This window comes from Argiope bruennichi, chromosome 6, assembly GCF_947563725.1.
Source record: "Argiope bruennichi chromosome 6, qqArgBrue1.1, whole genome shotgun sequence".
Classification (NCBI taxonomy): Eukaryota; Metazoa; Arthropoda; class Arachnida; order Araneae; family Araneidae; genus Argiope; species Argiope bruennichi.
In genome coordinates, this window is record NC_079156.1 from 68677742 (window position 1) to 68693912 (window position 16171).

At 30.3% G+C, this 16171-nt stretch overlaps 1 protein-coding gene across 1 annotated transcript in view; it reads left to right on the forward strand.

Moving 5' to 3' along the window:
• The window catches only part of LOC129971548 (U11/U12 small nuclear ribonucleoprotein 25 kDa protein-like), a 24257-nt gene extending 12153 nt beyond the window's left edge, over nt 1–12104 (forward strand). Inside the window, exons 2-3 of the mRNA XM_056085420.1 lie at nt 2811–3153; nt 11894–12104. Of these exons, the coding sequence (XP_055941395.1) occupies nt 2812–3153; nt 11894–12058 (507 nt within the window). The 5' untranslated portion in view covers nt 2811 and the 3' untranslated portion in view covers nt 12059–12104. The remainder of the gene's footprint in view (nt 1–2810; nt 3154–11893) is intronic.
• Nucleotides 12105–16171: the final 4067 nt, after the last annotated feature.

Consider the following 16171-nt stretch of genomic DNA (forward strand, 5'->3'; position numbering starts at 1 on the left):
CTTATTATTATACCAAATTTGATATATTTAAGTCATTGCCTTTTTGAATTATCGCGTTTACTTGTTTTTAAAAGAACAGACCAATAGATAATCAACTCGTGGTTGGATTTGTTAAAAATTTGACAAGTGCGTACACTATAGATGTCAAATCTTTTTACCGAATGTTATCGATCTAGCTCTCTTCGTTTTGTAGTTATCGTGTTAGATTACATTCGTACAGACGGACTTTCTCTGAACAGATTTTACTCAAAATTTGATAGAAATCTGAAAATTTGGTGTAAAAAAAAACCTTTCACAAAATTCCAACCGTCTATCTCAAAGCTAAGATAGACGGTTTGTATTTCTGAGTTATCTTCACCAGAGACAAACATTTTCCAAAAATGTGTTTTTCGAACTCGCGGAGGACTGAAACGTAACGATTTTTTTAAAATCTCTATACTTTCTCGCTACTTTGTATGCTAGAAAGTAAAGATGGAGAAATCAAATTTTATTTGAAAATCCATTTTTTGTGCTCATAGGCCGCGGTTGATCGTTAAGTTTGGGAGAACATGTATGGATAAACTCATTTTTAACCATTCAATATTTCACTGATATTTCATAGATATTTATTCTTGCAGAATGCTATAGAAATATTTATCATTTAAGTGAAATATTTCAAAAGTACGTAATTGTTTCCGTTGCTTACTTGAACAAAAACTCGCTAATGCGAACTAAAATTACTCTAATTAGAAATACATCTTAACATCTGCGAAAGGTCGTCTTTAAATATTGCACCCCCTTTCAGCAATATCCCTTTCACTTGAAATACAGAAATAGGCACCCTTCACGAAGAACTTGTCAGTTTAATATCATGATGTCAAAGCGCAGTTTTACTCCCCTCTTTGTTGTCTATTTCTACTCAGACAGTAAATCAAGATTAAAGCTTTATTTTCTTTCATGCACCCAGGGTAATTGTTTAGAAGAAAATAATAGAATTCGGAGAAGTTTTGTTGCCACAGATAAAGAAATTTCGGAAAATCAGCGCAGGTGAAGTTAAATTACTGCAGAAATAATTACGATAAATTTATTTCATTTGCCCTTTATTCTATTATATGCATTATTTCTAATTCCGAATTACGCTAAAATATGAACTAAATTTAATAAAAAGTGCATAGAATCAATAATATGTTTTGTGAATTTTTTTTTGTAGTTTATTGCTTTATAGAAAATAAATATCAAAAATTTAAACATTGTAACAGCAAAACGGTACAATTAAAAACAAGCTATGAATGATAGGAATTTATTCAGCTGAAAATGAAACACAGCATTTAAATAAATCTAACTTAAAATTTGGGTGGGAATACTTAAAACAGAACATTGTATGAGTTCCTAATCAATTTAATTTCACATTTCAGCGTATTTTTAACTTGTTAATGATTTATTTTAGGTTAATACTTTTTATTTTCTCTTATACTTAGAATAGAGAAAGTATGGTAATCGTCAGAAAATTCGAACCCGAGGTTTTTTATGAATATCCACGTTTCTCTGAATTCGAAAAACACATTTTTTGAAAATGTCCGTCTGTCTATTTGTCTGCGACAAATATAACCCAAAAACGCTTTGAGCTAAATGGTTGAAATTCGGTATACCGTCTTTACATCAAATTTGCATATTTCTATCAAATTTTGAGTAAACTCTGTCCAGAGGAAATCGGCTGTTCAAATATAAATTAAAACGATAACAACAAAAAGAAGAGAGCTAGATAGATAAAATTTGGTACATTGATTTGACATCTGTAGTCTAGATACCTGTCAAAATTTGAATCAAATCCAACCACGGATTGACTGTCTGTCGGTCTGTACTTTCAGAAATAAGGAAACGCAATAATTCAAAAACACAATTACTTAAATATACGAACTTTGATATGTGACGGCAAGTGCAATTTTGTGCCAAATTTTTTGCTTCAGCGGAAAATTTGTAGAGCGATAGAAAAAAATGCACGTTTGAGGAAGATAAGCGTCTTTAGTGGAAACACGATTCAATCGTTGTCATATGATAATTCACTTATAGTAATGATGTATATTCATTACAAATTATATGTAGTATAGATCTGAAAATGGTAGAAATGGATGCTTATGATGTTCAAAGCCTAAATCTTTATTTAATTACTACAAATAGTTAAAGTGTTATTGGTTATAAATGAAATTCCGGTTACCAATTAAATACCAAAGAAATGTGGTTTTCTTATTACCATTATTTTTTTTTAAAATTCTTTTAATTAACTTCGCATGTTTCATATTTATAAGAATAGAATTTTGTGATCGATTTTTCACTGAATTTCAAATATATTATATTTCTGAAATTTTATACATTTATTGCTTCCTGATTGTAATAGAATAATTTAATATTTTTAAAGCTTTAAATAATCAAACAATCTATTAATTTAGCTAACAAATTATTTTCCATGGGTGGCGCCGTCTAGAAATTAATTTGAACAATATAAAATTTTAGATTTTTGTAACCACGAGTTATAAAATACATTAAGAGAGAAAAATGAGAAATAAAAAAAAGTAATAAAATTGTTTAAAAAATCGTATTATTAGTTTAGTAAAAAGGAAATCTATGCCTTACGCTTTTGCTATTAATTTTTTATTTTGACCCCAGAATTTTGATAAAAAATTATTTACCTTTTTAAGGTACTGATTAAATAATAATTTAATCATTATATAATTTTAATTATATATATTTAATCATTATATAATTTTTTATAGAGCTCCAAATTACTTTAATTCAAATCACCTTGCACTTAGACATCTTTCTTTGTATTTCAGAATGGATTTTAACCCATCTGCTCAACCTGACGAAATGAAAGACAACAATTTGTCCATAGAAAATTCTGAAGATTCCAAACCTGGAATACTGTTACACCAAGAAGCACTTGCTTTGGTTGAAAATGGAGTAACGGAGATTATAAAGTCGGATCCTTTGCTTCAGTATCTACCTCTTGGAGTAACATTAGACGAACTGAATTCGATGTTAGCACTGGAACATGGCCGTGCGATGACAGTCATCATTCACCGAGCCGACAATCAAAAGTACTCGGTTGTTGTTGAACAGAAAGCCACTGTCATCGATTTAAAGAAAGCCATTCAACGACATGTCACTTTGAAATTGGTAAGAATTTCAGTTTGCCATTTAAACTAATGGAGATTCTTCGCTCTACATAAGATAATCCATTTTTTTTGTAATAATCTACACAAGCGTATTTTTAAAACTCAATTCTAACCTGAAATCTCTTCTCTTTGTCATCATGTATGAACTGGCCTGAACCGTATGGTATAAACCCTGGATTTAAGTTTCTGTTGCTATCCTGTATCAAAAAAAAAAAAAAAAAAAAAAAGCCTAAAGTCAATTTTATATTTTGCCTGAAAGCAGAATTTCGCATTAATCACATCATTACACATTAATTAGCTTTAATTATGCCATATGTATGTAATGATATTTTAACTCTAATTTCAATTTAATTAATTTTCAAGATTTTATCTTAATTTAGCCCATAGTAACTTCATTCTAAAATATTCTCTTATTTCGTGATCCAATTCCACTGTCTCTACTTAATTAATTCAAGAGAAACTTTGTTAAATTGCCGAATCAGCTAAAAGTCTAACATTCCCACACTCCGCGTGAAGAGACAAAATACCGCTGACGATACAAATTCTTTTTTTAAATCTCCCTGTGTTTCCCCTGCCTCTTCAACGCGTGCAACGAAAATCCGTCTCGAAATCTCATTATATATTAGCACTGTAAAGAAATATTTTCCCTATCAAAATCTGGGGTTATATAAGACCAGGGATAAAATGTCCAAGAGCTTTTTCCTCATTCCTCTCTGTGTCATTCTGTGTGCTCATCGCTTGTGCAAATGCCTGCTTCTTCAAAATGAAAAAAAACGACGTCACGAAATTAAAAGTATCTTCACTGTCTTCAAACTGCATTCTGCTTCACAAAAAATAATGCTTACATGTATGTATTTGAAATAAGGAAAAAATACCCAGCCAATTGCCCGTCTCCAACCACTTATCCGATTTTACCAGGTTTTTGTTTTAAAAAAAGCTTATGACCTCCAGATATATCATCAGTGGTTATCAGTCTCTCACCAGCACCACTGTCCAGAGAAATATAAAAGCACTAATTTATCGATTCCCTATGGTGAACTAAATCCCCAGCAATAATCCTGTACCGATTTCGTCATTTTTTATTTTATTTTTATTTCTTATTTATTTTTTGGTTCATATAAAACGTTCTACACATAGATTCATCATCAGTGGTTACCTGCCCACCCTCCGTTTTCGATTGTAATATAAAATTTTTCCATAGTTCTCAGCCTCAACAAGTGGACCGATTTCGCCATTTTTGTCGCTTCCTTTGCATTACCACTAAATAAGAATGCTTCATACTTATTGTGTGTTGTAAAATTTCTCTTTCACTTGAGATATGATGTATCAAATTTGTTGAGATTACTAAATTAGTACTGTTAAGGTGGTGGACGAACAATTGATCGCCGAAAGCGGTTAGTTAGAGTTTTTAAAAAAAGAAAGTAAATGTGAGTTTTCTTGTCGAATTTCTCGGTATTTTCACATTAAAATGTTACTTATAATCCATAGTCAAAAAGTATTCTAACTATCATTTGCACAACATCAATTACAAAAAACTTACAGTATCTGAACACAACTTTGACATTAATATATATTTTTTTAATTCTTATGTTTCTAACCTTCAAAAATTATGATCTTAAAAAAAAAAAAAAAAAAAATTCAAGCCGTCATCGAATTTAAAAAATCGTCTTTTCAATGATACCATGCAACAACCTGTACATAAACATATTTTAAAATTTACTTCACAAAATGGAAGTGTGTATGCAAATAAATACTATAAAAATATATATGTAATATTTTCATTGCAAGTGAGCAATACTTGTTTAAAAACGTTTTTATAAATATTTATTTCGTTTAGTTTTACAGCAGAATGAAAGAAAATATATTTAAGACAGGATATACATTTTAGAAAATGCCTTTTCCAGTTAGAGAATCTGGTGTAAAATTTAATGTAGACCCATAATTTTGTTTTAAAGACTACATAACAAAATTCATTTATTTATCCAGTTGTGTTTTTAGAGTTAGCGTTCTCACGCACAATGGAGTACAATGAATGCAGTTAATTGCAGTTGTAGCGAGTGATTTCAAATTCCCTCTTGGGGCGCTGATTTGTTTCTTTTCGAACTAGGCGTGGTTCAGTTTTTCAATTGTTGGCGGGCCAGTTGGGAATTTTAAAATTATTACTTAATTATAAAAAAAAATACTGACAAATCGGAGGCTTCTAAATATGTTTTGAAAAAAAAAAAAAATACAAGTTGCGTGTTTTCGAATATTTTCCAGTTTTTTTCGGAGATTCCTTGTTTCAGTTTAGTATCTTAAATGAAAAAGTAAATCTCTAATGGATTTGTGAAGGATCGGGAAATCATATGATTTTTTCCCAAATCTTGTTGAATTAATGATTATGAACTTGTTATTTGCATTCTTCCTCAATTAGAAAGATTCAGTTAATTTGCTTGTCGATTTCCCCTAATCATACAGGCGTTATAGATGGGTGCATGTATTTATCCAAGGAAACATGATTTCTTATCTTTTGCTTATTTATTTTCGCACACACACATATACATGTATTTGTAATATATGGACATATGTATATGTTATAATATGGAATGTTCCAACAGGACAACGCCCCGTGTCACAAGGCTAAAATTGTGTTGGAGTGGTTCCAGGAACATGATGCTGAATTCTAGTTAATGTCCTGGCCGCCTAACTCAATGGATCTTAATCCGATAGAACACCTTTGGGATGACATGGGACGACAGCTCAGAGTTCAAAGACCACCAATTCACAATATCTCGGATTTGCGTGACCGTTGTTTAAACATTTGGTACAATCTGTCTCCGGCCATCTACCAAGGACTTGTGGCATCTATGCCAAGGCGGGTTGAAGCTGTGTTGCGCGCCAAAGGTGGGCCAACTCGTTATTGACAGGTGGTCATAATGTTTTGGCTCTTGAGTGTATAACAACACACATGGACGATGATCACACATATATAAGGTAACACATAATAAATATATTTAAATGAAGAATTTGCCGCTAACAAAGAGCGCACGAACAATTTCTTTTGCCGCTAACAAAGAGCGAGCGGTGCCTCATCGCATCCGTTTCACACCAACTCTCTTATTGAAGTTTTTGCAAGAGCAGAAAAGCTTAAGTGCGCTTCACTCACATTCCGAATATACATATGGTTTTAGACCATACTTCGCCATCTATGTTCAGTATTAATTAATATTTTCTATATGAATAACTATACAAAGAATAAATAATACAAATAAAATAATTAAATGAAAACAAACATTACAAATAATAAAATCACATAATCAGGCATGACGATTAGAAAATTTTGCTTGTTTAGAGATCAAAAGGTACAGATTTTAGCGAAAATGGCGTATTTCTGTGAATTTAGTACAGTGATGATCCATGGTCACTTGAATCCTCCTTCCCGGTTGAGAAAGTTCACATCTTTCTGCATTGGCAAAAGGATGATTAATTTCAATTTAATTCACTCGGTAGGGTCCCCCCCCCCTTTCTCGTAATAAAAGGTTTAAAACCAGAAAGGCCGATGTGCCAATCTGAGAGATGTGTCAAGGAGTTCTTGAACTCAAAATTCTTAACCTCCGGACTGAACAAATAATCAGAAAGGCTATAGGAACGGGTCACATTGAAATTAAACGGTCAACCGTTTTGATATTAAAACTAAATAAAATAGAGAAGTTACTGTTATTTATGATTTCAACCAAAGTTAAAGATGTGATATATGTAATGGTATCTCTTAAATTAATTCAAGTCATAATTAATTTTCTAATTTTTATCTTAATTTAGCCCATATTAACTTCATTTTAAAATGTTCTCTTATTTCCTGATCCAATTCCCACTTTTCTATTTAATTAATCCAACGCGCGCTCTGTAAAATTGTAAATTCAGCAGGTTATCACGCTCCGAGTGAAGGGATAAAAATCTTTAATGTTAACAACATGCTTTTAAAGATACCTTCATTTCTTTTTCCTAAGTCTACATGTGTCAAAGGAATCCCTATAAAAATCTCATAGTAAAACCACTGAAGGGAAAAACTTCGGTCTCTTTTGCTCTTGAGTCGCGATGCAGACTGACGCATTTTTTTGTGATCGTTTGTTTCTTGTACAAATTATGCCTCCCGAGATGAAATAAATCGAAGTTTCAAAAGTCTCTTCTCGGTAAAGCTTTTGTTAAAACATGTTTAGATAAATATATAGGCTTAATGTCACTCATGTGTGTTGTTTGTGTGTGTGTGTCAGTGACGGATTTTTTGCTAAGTAGATTAAGCAGCTGCCTAGGGCCTCCAACTAAAGAAGGACCCTCAAAATCGATTAAAAAGTTGTCAAAACATAACGATCATAGTTGCCAAATGAATATGCTAACAAAAAGTACAATTTCTAAACAATAAAAGGTTAGGTATAATATTAATAACTTATCAAATGTAATTTATCAGTTTCCATATGTTTTATTAATTCGCTTAGTTATTAAAATATTGACAAAAGAATAGCATGCAGCAATATTGTGCACAAACATGAATGTCGACCCGTTTGAAAATCATAATAAATCAATAAAAACAAATACAAATTCTCAAATTTAATAAAATAAAAAATTATTCATTAGCATATTAAAAATATGAACCTAAATGATCATCTTATTGAAAGTGAGGCCTCATAATGTGCACTGCCCAGGACCGCAAAATACCTAAATTTGCCACTTAGGATTTCCGAACTGTTTTGAATTAAATAGATCCTATTAGATCGCTCGTCTGAGCTCTGTATCGGAATAGAGCTAATAATTTTGACTTATTTTTTTGAACATCATTTAGAGATTCAAAATTTCCGCAAAAATATTCATTTAGTAAAATTATGTTATTTTACAGATACAGAAAAGAGCCTATGAAATATTTTTGTCTGAAGCATAAAGAAAAAATAATATTTACTAACCGTTTATTTGTGTAGCATATTATGTTTTTTTTTTTTTTTTTTAATCCTTACAATGCTATACGTTTGAATTTTATTGCACTAAAATTCCAGGTCCTGATAGGTGCCGTGCAAAACAAAACAGTTGAGTTACAAAATACATATAATACAATCTGTGAAGTCAATGCTCGTCAGATAATTTAAATAAATGTCATTTACCTTGCCTAAAAATGTTCGAATGAAAATTCTAAAATTCGAACGAAAACAAAATTCCTTCGTAGTTTGCACTGCCATGAATCATCAGATATGTGTGCATTTCCACGTATTCCAGTTCTTATCCGTAAGATAAGAATTTTCTTTGTGTGTATGTTGTGAAAATCAACAGCCAGTTCTAAGATTTTTTGTTTGTTTTGAGGCTGAAATAATTATTATGGTAATGTCAGGTGCATAAAATAAAAGCTGTTAGTTGATCTCTCATTTATTTGTCGGTTATATTTATACATCTCTTCATGACATTCCCGATCCCTTAGTAGTAACCATTATAATGATTAAGCATTTCGTTTATAAGACGCAAATGCTAGGTTTTATGTAATTTTTTCTCTTTCAATTATTTGTAAATTTTGCACTGTCGGTCATTATTTCACCGTTCCTATCAAGGGAAAAGAAGAAGAAAAAAAAAAAAAATAGAGGGAATGTTTTCCCCTCTCCCATCTGAATAATGTTAATTTAATAAATGATGAAAAAGAATGTGAAAAAGTTATTAAAGACCTAGCAGACTCTATTGAAAAACAAACTTAAATAATAGGTCTAAATGCTAGTGAAAAATATTCAATCATCTTAATTCATTTCATAATACTCGTAACTTGTATTTATATAGAACTTATTTTCATATTTAATACGCAAAAACAACTAGAAGAACGCTTAAAGATTTTTTTTTTAATTATATGCCTACTTGCATGCACATAAATTATGCAAAATTATATGTTTTATTATTAGTATTGTTAAATTTATAATTTTATTTTTTATAATAATTGTTTAAATTTAAAATTTAATTATTGTTAAATTTATAGTTTTAATATTATATTTAATATTTATATTATGTTAACAATTTTCTAAATTATTACTTGTAATTTCCACATTAGTAGCATTGCATTTTAGGCTTTCAAAGTTATTTATTATTTTTTTGTTCTGCGAATTCTTCATTTATACGTCATTCTCTTGAAAGATGCATAAATTGTACTTTATTGTACACGTTTAGTGCTCAAAAAATAATATCGGCAGTTCATATGACATCACAATAATATACTAATCTTAACCGCACAAGTTACTAATTGCTAGTAGCTTTTTGAATTTCAAACTTAAGTTAGCACATTTTGACGTTTGTCCAAAAAAAAAAAAAAAAAAAAATAGTGCCAGTGTTACCTTTAGTTGTTACATTAATGAGGTGCTTGTGTACCAAATCATCTACTTAGGTCTTGGCATTTTGAAGCTATCATTTATACTCGAATAGCAAGACAGACAGACTTCAAAATTTGATAGAAATATACAAATTTGATGTTAAGATGATATAGCAAATTGCTCCCGTTTAGCTCACAACGTTTTTGAGTTATGTTCACAAAAGGCATAATTCCAAAAATATGTTTTTCGGATTCAAGACTGTCTGAACAATGGAGATATGCCAAAATCTACATTTTGAATTCTTTGACGATTATAATACTTCTTTTATATTTCGTATGCGAGAAATTAAAAAGACTTACAAAATATATCTATGCGATTCCGAATTAGTACAATTAGTAATTTCAAGAAAGTTATTTAAAATACTGTGAATTTTTATCAGAATGGAATGTTTTACTATTAAACAATTTCAACAAATATAAGATTTAAGAAATTGTTTTATGACTATTGTGAAATACACATGCGCACAAAGAACAGGATCATCTGTGATATGAACGTTCGAACTGTAAATATTTTTTGCCAATCATAGCTGAATCATCAAACAGGCAAAATAGGCGATTGTCTAAGGGGTCCCGAAAATTCAGTATAATATTTGTGATTTTTTTTAATATATAAATCTTATACTTTCATTTAATGTATTAAGGCTTTTGACTGGAACTGATTGAAATTAAAATGAAAAAATGTTAGAACGTTATTTTAATATTCCTGATTAATTATCTTTTACAAGTTTTAAATTGTATTTAAAACTGTAAAAATTTAATCTGCTTTGTAATTAAAAAGTGCCCGATTCCATAATTAAATAGTATTTAGATTATGTTTAATGTTTTACTCTTTCTTTTAAAATTGCTTTCAAAATTGGATTTTTTTTTTAATGCACGAAATACTGAAACCAACTCTTTCAAAAAGCACCCAAAATTAAATGTTTTGCTAGTTTATCGTAGTTGTTTTTAAAACTGTTCATACAAAGAATTAAAATCAATAAAAAATGTCTGATGAAGGAACTTCTAAAAGAGAAAAGAGGATCCCTAAGGGAAGGGCTAAGGAGCCCTAGAGGATTTAATTCTGACTTGGTATTCATACCCCCATCCCTGTTTTTTTTATAATTAAAATTAACGTTAATGTTTATATCTTATGTGTCTATGTCTCTGTTTTGTGATTGTAATGAATTTAAATTATTTTAAGAATTAACTGCTGTCATAATTTTTAAAAAAATGTTGCGTTTCGACATTTATGTTTCATTGATGCCAAAAGCCCTTTTAAATAGTAAGCTGAGAATGAGATAAAAAGGAGACAAAGCCCTTTTAAATAGTTTATCTGCTGAGGAGATAAAAAAAAAATAGCATTGAAAAGCGACAGTCAATTCAAACTCACGTGATGCACATCACATGATTTAGTTTTTGGAACTACAGTATTTGCAGACGGAAAAAGAATGTGATGCTCACTTTTTGATGGCGTCCGGTCAGATACTGAATTACATGCACAATTATGTTTACCATATGGCTGTCACCTCTCTTAAATAATCTGCAGTTTCACTTTCTGGTATACATAGTATAGAGAAAGTATAATAATCGTCAAAAAATTCAAACTCAAGATTTTGACTAATCTACACGTTTTAGACCTTCCTGAGTTCGAAAAACGCATTTCTGGAAAATATCCGTCTGTCTGTGACAAGGATAACTCAAAAACGCTTCGAGCTGAGCTGTTTAAATTTTAATATAAGGTCTCTACACCGCATTTTCTGATTTCTATCAAATTTTGAATAAAATCTATTCAAAGGAAATCCGTCTATCCGGTTGTTCGAATATAAGTTAATACGCTAATTTTAAATCGAAGAGAGCTAGAAAAATAAAATTTGGTGCACAGATTTATTATCTATAGTATAGACAATTGTCAAGTCCTACTACGGTTTGACTGTCTGTCGGTCTGTATTTTCAGAAACATGTAAACACGATAATTGAAAAACGCAATGATTTAAATGTAGCAAATCAAATATAGGATTTTGTGACTGCATGTGTAATTTTGGGTCAAATTTTTGTTTCAACTGGTTGAGAAAAACATGTCTAAAACACAAATTCGGTTTTCGAATGCTATAAACGTATACTAGAGATTAAACGCCAAGGACTACGTGATAAATTCAGCAAAAATGCTAAATTCATGCCAAAAGTTCGTATTTTGTAAGTATTCTACGCCAATGCCATGTAAGGCTCTGGCATAACAAATTTATTAAAGTATGCAAGAAAGTTTTGAGGTAACCACTGCCGCTCGTTGAATTAAGTATTAATTATTTGTTGCGTTAACTATAGAGTTGTAACTGAACTGTTCTATTATTTTTCTAGTATCCAAATTCAGTACTAATCCGTTGTTTCTTTATTCTAGAAAAGAGAAGGCTGTGAAAGAACCATCAGTTGGCGTTATATCTGGAGGACTTATTGGCTTTATTACGATGGCCAAAAGCTCACAGAGAATGACAAACCACTCAAAGATTACGGCATTAGAAACAATTCTGAACTGACCTTCGTGAAAAGGTTGCGGAACAAATAATTTTTGTTATCTATATACTTATAATAAAGCTCAATGTGTGTGTGTGTATGTGTGTGTGTGTTGGCGCTCTACAGGCCAGACCGTTTGACATACAGCTACCAAATTTGGTACATGTATACCTTGGAGGTTGGGAATGTGCACCTGGGGTTTCTTTTTTCGAATTTTTAATTAGAATTTTAATTATTAATTAAAAACTAACTTTCCCGCCAAAAAAATCTTCCATTATCCCCACCGCCAACTTTTCCGCCAAAAAAATCTTCCATTATCCCCAGCGCCAAACGAGAAAGGCTTCAGTTTTTTTTTCTCCCAACAGTAATGAGGCTAGGGTTAAAATTTTTCGGCGGATTATTTCAATCGGTTCTGTTTATTTTCTTAATGTTTGATGCATTTAAAATTAAACATTGTTAATGAATCAATCTTTCAGATTCATTCTGAAGTACTTTTGAATTAAAATAAAACAGAATAAAGGAAATTAAAAATTTCTAATCCGCATAGCGTTACCCCAACTGGCGTAGAAAAAATCACGTATTTGCGTTACGTAACCGCCGAAGAAAATTCACGCATGCGCATTCTGTTCTGATTGTTGCCATGACAACGTTATCAATGGATTATTTAAATTATTTTTGGGTTAGTTGCATGCTTTTGTAAGTAAATTGTATTTATGTTAGTTATATATTTTTTGTATATGCTTATAGTTTTAAGTACATCGTTTTTTAAGTAGTTTTTTTAAAACCTGTTTTCAACCGTTTATTTTAAACGATTCGTTTTATTTTCTTAGTGTTTGATGCATTTAAATTTAAACATTGTTAATGAATCGATCTGCTCATAATGAATCTAAGAAAATTTTGTTGACCAACTCTTGAGATATTACATAAATTAAAAAAGATATTCTTTAGTGCCCATAAAGTTTAAAAGCTGAGTGACTCTATTTTCAGTAATCAGATTATAAAAAAATGCTTTGTTTCAGTAAAAAATATTATTATATTAATTGAAGATAAATTCTTTCCACTTTAATTTAAAGCATAAATTCTACCGTTTTCAACCGTTTATTTTAAACGATTCGTTTTATTTTCTTAGTGTTTGATGCATTTAAATTTAAACATTGTTAATTAATCGATCTGCTCATAATAAATCTAAGAAAATTTTGTTGACCAACTCTTGAGATATTACATAAATTTAAAAAGATATTCTTTAGTGCCCATAAAGTTTAAACGCTGAGTGACTCTATTTTCAGTAATCAGATTATAAAAAAATGCTTTGTTTCAGTAAAAAATATTATTATATTAATTGAAGATAAATTATTTCCACTTTAATTTAAAGCATAAATTCTACGGGTGCTAACAGAAAATGAGAGAGATACATTTTACGTTATGACTGAAGGCCTTTATAATATTATGAATGAATTATATGATAATCAAAATTTGAAGTTTTAAAATATTTTGATGAAGAAACTATTAAAGTAGAAATTGCATAAAATATTTAATTATTAAAATTTTAACGAACATTAAGATTGGCGAACCGGCTGGTCGCCAAAGGCGGCTAGTTAGTAATAAAATAAGAGTTGGATTATTTATTTTCTATCAAATAATATCAAAATCTGTACATAGCACATATTTTTTAAAAGTTTTATTATTAAATATGAGGTACTGAAATAAAACAAAAAATATAGATTTTGAGTTGAATTTTGTCTGAACAATACTTCTATTAGCAGTTTTCTTTTCCGAGTTATCTTTAGCAGATGAAAAAAAGTTAAATACTAGCCAACTGTGTTTAAAGTTCATCTCTTCATAATCACTTTCTGTAAAATCATCTGCATCGCTTTAATTTTCGTACACAATCGCTATTTTTTAAAAACTTTTTTTCAACCTTTCTGTTTTTACTTATCCAGAGCCGTCGTACATACAGTCGGGTGAAACAGGTGTTCATTCCCACCATCCAATGACAAAACTTGCAAATCAAAGCAGAATATTTTCTTTCTCTTTATGCTCCAGGCTGAATAAAAATGTGATAAAAACAAATCGCACCGACAAATTCTAGTCCACTCGAATTTCCTCAATTTAATAATTAATTGCAATATATATGAACCCGAGATAACTCGGAATAATCAGGGAAACGGTTAATTCTTAAATACATTTCCATATGTAATGAATAAGAATCTGTGCTGTGATATCTATTCCCGGAGCTATTGTTTTACCGAATTCCGTTCTTGACAACTCGCCATGTTTTTTAATGAGTTTATCGCTTATAAAAGAAGAAAAAAAAAGTCCGTTAGAAAATTATTGAACAGTTAAGTGAAAACAAAAATTCCTCAAATATTCTTGCATTTATTGCATTTCAAACGAATGAAAATAAAAACTGTCGTAGAAGAATTTACCTTTGTTTTCTCTATTCAAGCAATATATAAAATGAAAAATGCAAAAATATAATGTTAAAAATTTATCTTTAGTTGTTTATATACTAATTTATGCAGTAAATGAAAAAGATTTTCAAATTTTGTTGTGATGATTATTATTATAGCAGTCTCCATTTTAGAGTTGTTTTTCAAAATATTTACTTGCGCATCATTCAATAAGTATAAAGTACTAAAATTTTTCACTACGCTTTTGCACATGCGCCATTTGAGTTCAATTTTATTAAAATAGGAATGAAAAAAAAGTCATTGGAGAAGTGTTAATATTATTGGCATGCAATATATAGAAGAATTACGCAAGTTTCAAATTAATTCTTTATTTACCAAAATTATTTTTCCATCAATTTTACTTTCACATGATTAGATAAGTTTTGATTCAGAATAAAGACAGGTAAAAGGATTTTTTAATTATTTAAATAATTAATGTAATTAATATTTGAAGAATTTTAATTTCTGTCTTCAGCTAATATCTACTGTATTGCCGTCTGAACTATGCTCTTCGTATTCTTTTAAATACTGTCAGAAAAAAAATAGCCGCTTTCCTTGCTGATGTCTTTGTTATATATCAAGACCGCGGTGGCTTGGTGGTAAGGTCTCGGCTTCGGAACCGGAGGGTTTCCTTTTCGAGACCCGATTCCACCGAAGAACCGTCGTGTAAGGGGGTCTGTTGCACGTTAAATTCGTCCTGACCAAACGTCCTACCGCTGGTGTGGTGTGGAGAGGGGGGTGCCAGCTCAGGTGTCGTCCTCGTCATCTGACCGCGGTTCAGAATGACGAGGTCCGTTCCAAAATAGCCCTAGTGTTGCTTCAAACGGGACGTTAATATAACTAAACTAAACTAAACTTGTTATATATCAACATTTTTTTCTAAAATACCATAGGGGTATAAAAGTTAAATCAATATGGTAGATTTAAAAAGGAAATGAAAATCAGTATCTGAAAAAAATAGCAAGCAGAAAAACACGCCTAAGTAAGAACGTTGGAAAAGTGCTCTTATTCAGCACTTAACAATCCTTTGCGGAGTTAAAGCGGTGAACATGGATTTTTGAAATGGATAATAAAAGGATTACTTTTTAAGCTAGTTTACAATTTATATTTCATTCTACCAAATTGATGCCGGAAAAAAAACCGTAAATTATATGAATTTTAACGACCCCAGTAATATTTATACGTTTTATATGAATGGGTAGGCTAAATCTTAATATTGGAAATACAGTGTTAAAATATCAGCTTCTTGAAAGTTTTAGGCTCAAAGCTGGATTTTACTAAATGTCTACTTTATACGTGTGCCTGTTGTGCGTTAAATGTAATATCGATGTTCGAGCTGGTGTGGTAAGGAAGTGGGAAAGAAGGCTATCATCCTAAGTGTCACTATTGTCGACATCCATTATGATCAAAATTAGAAGATCCGTTCCAAAGCCTTCATGGAGCTACAAATACGGAGGTAAATATTATAGTATCTGTGATTATTGAGTACAATTAATTTCTAGAATTAGATATTTTGACCTGAAAAATAATAACAAGAGATTATATCTATTGATTATTATTATAATCGTGTTTATAAAAAATATCTTGTTTATAATAAAAATTGTTTCTAGTACTTACTAAAAACACAGTTCGTTATACTAATTAAATTAATATAATATTACTTACTATTTTATCATAATTATTTGAATAACCGTAACTGTGACTGAAATTGCAAT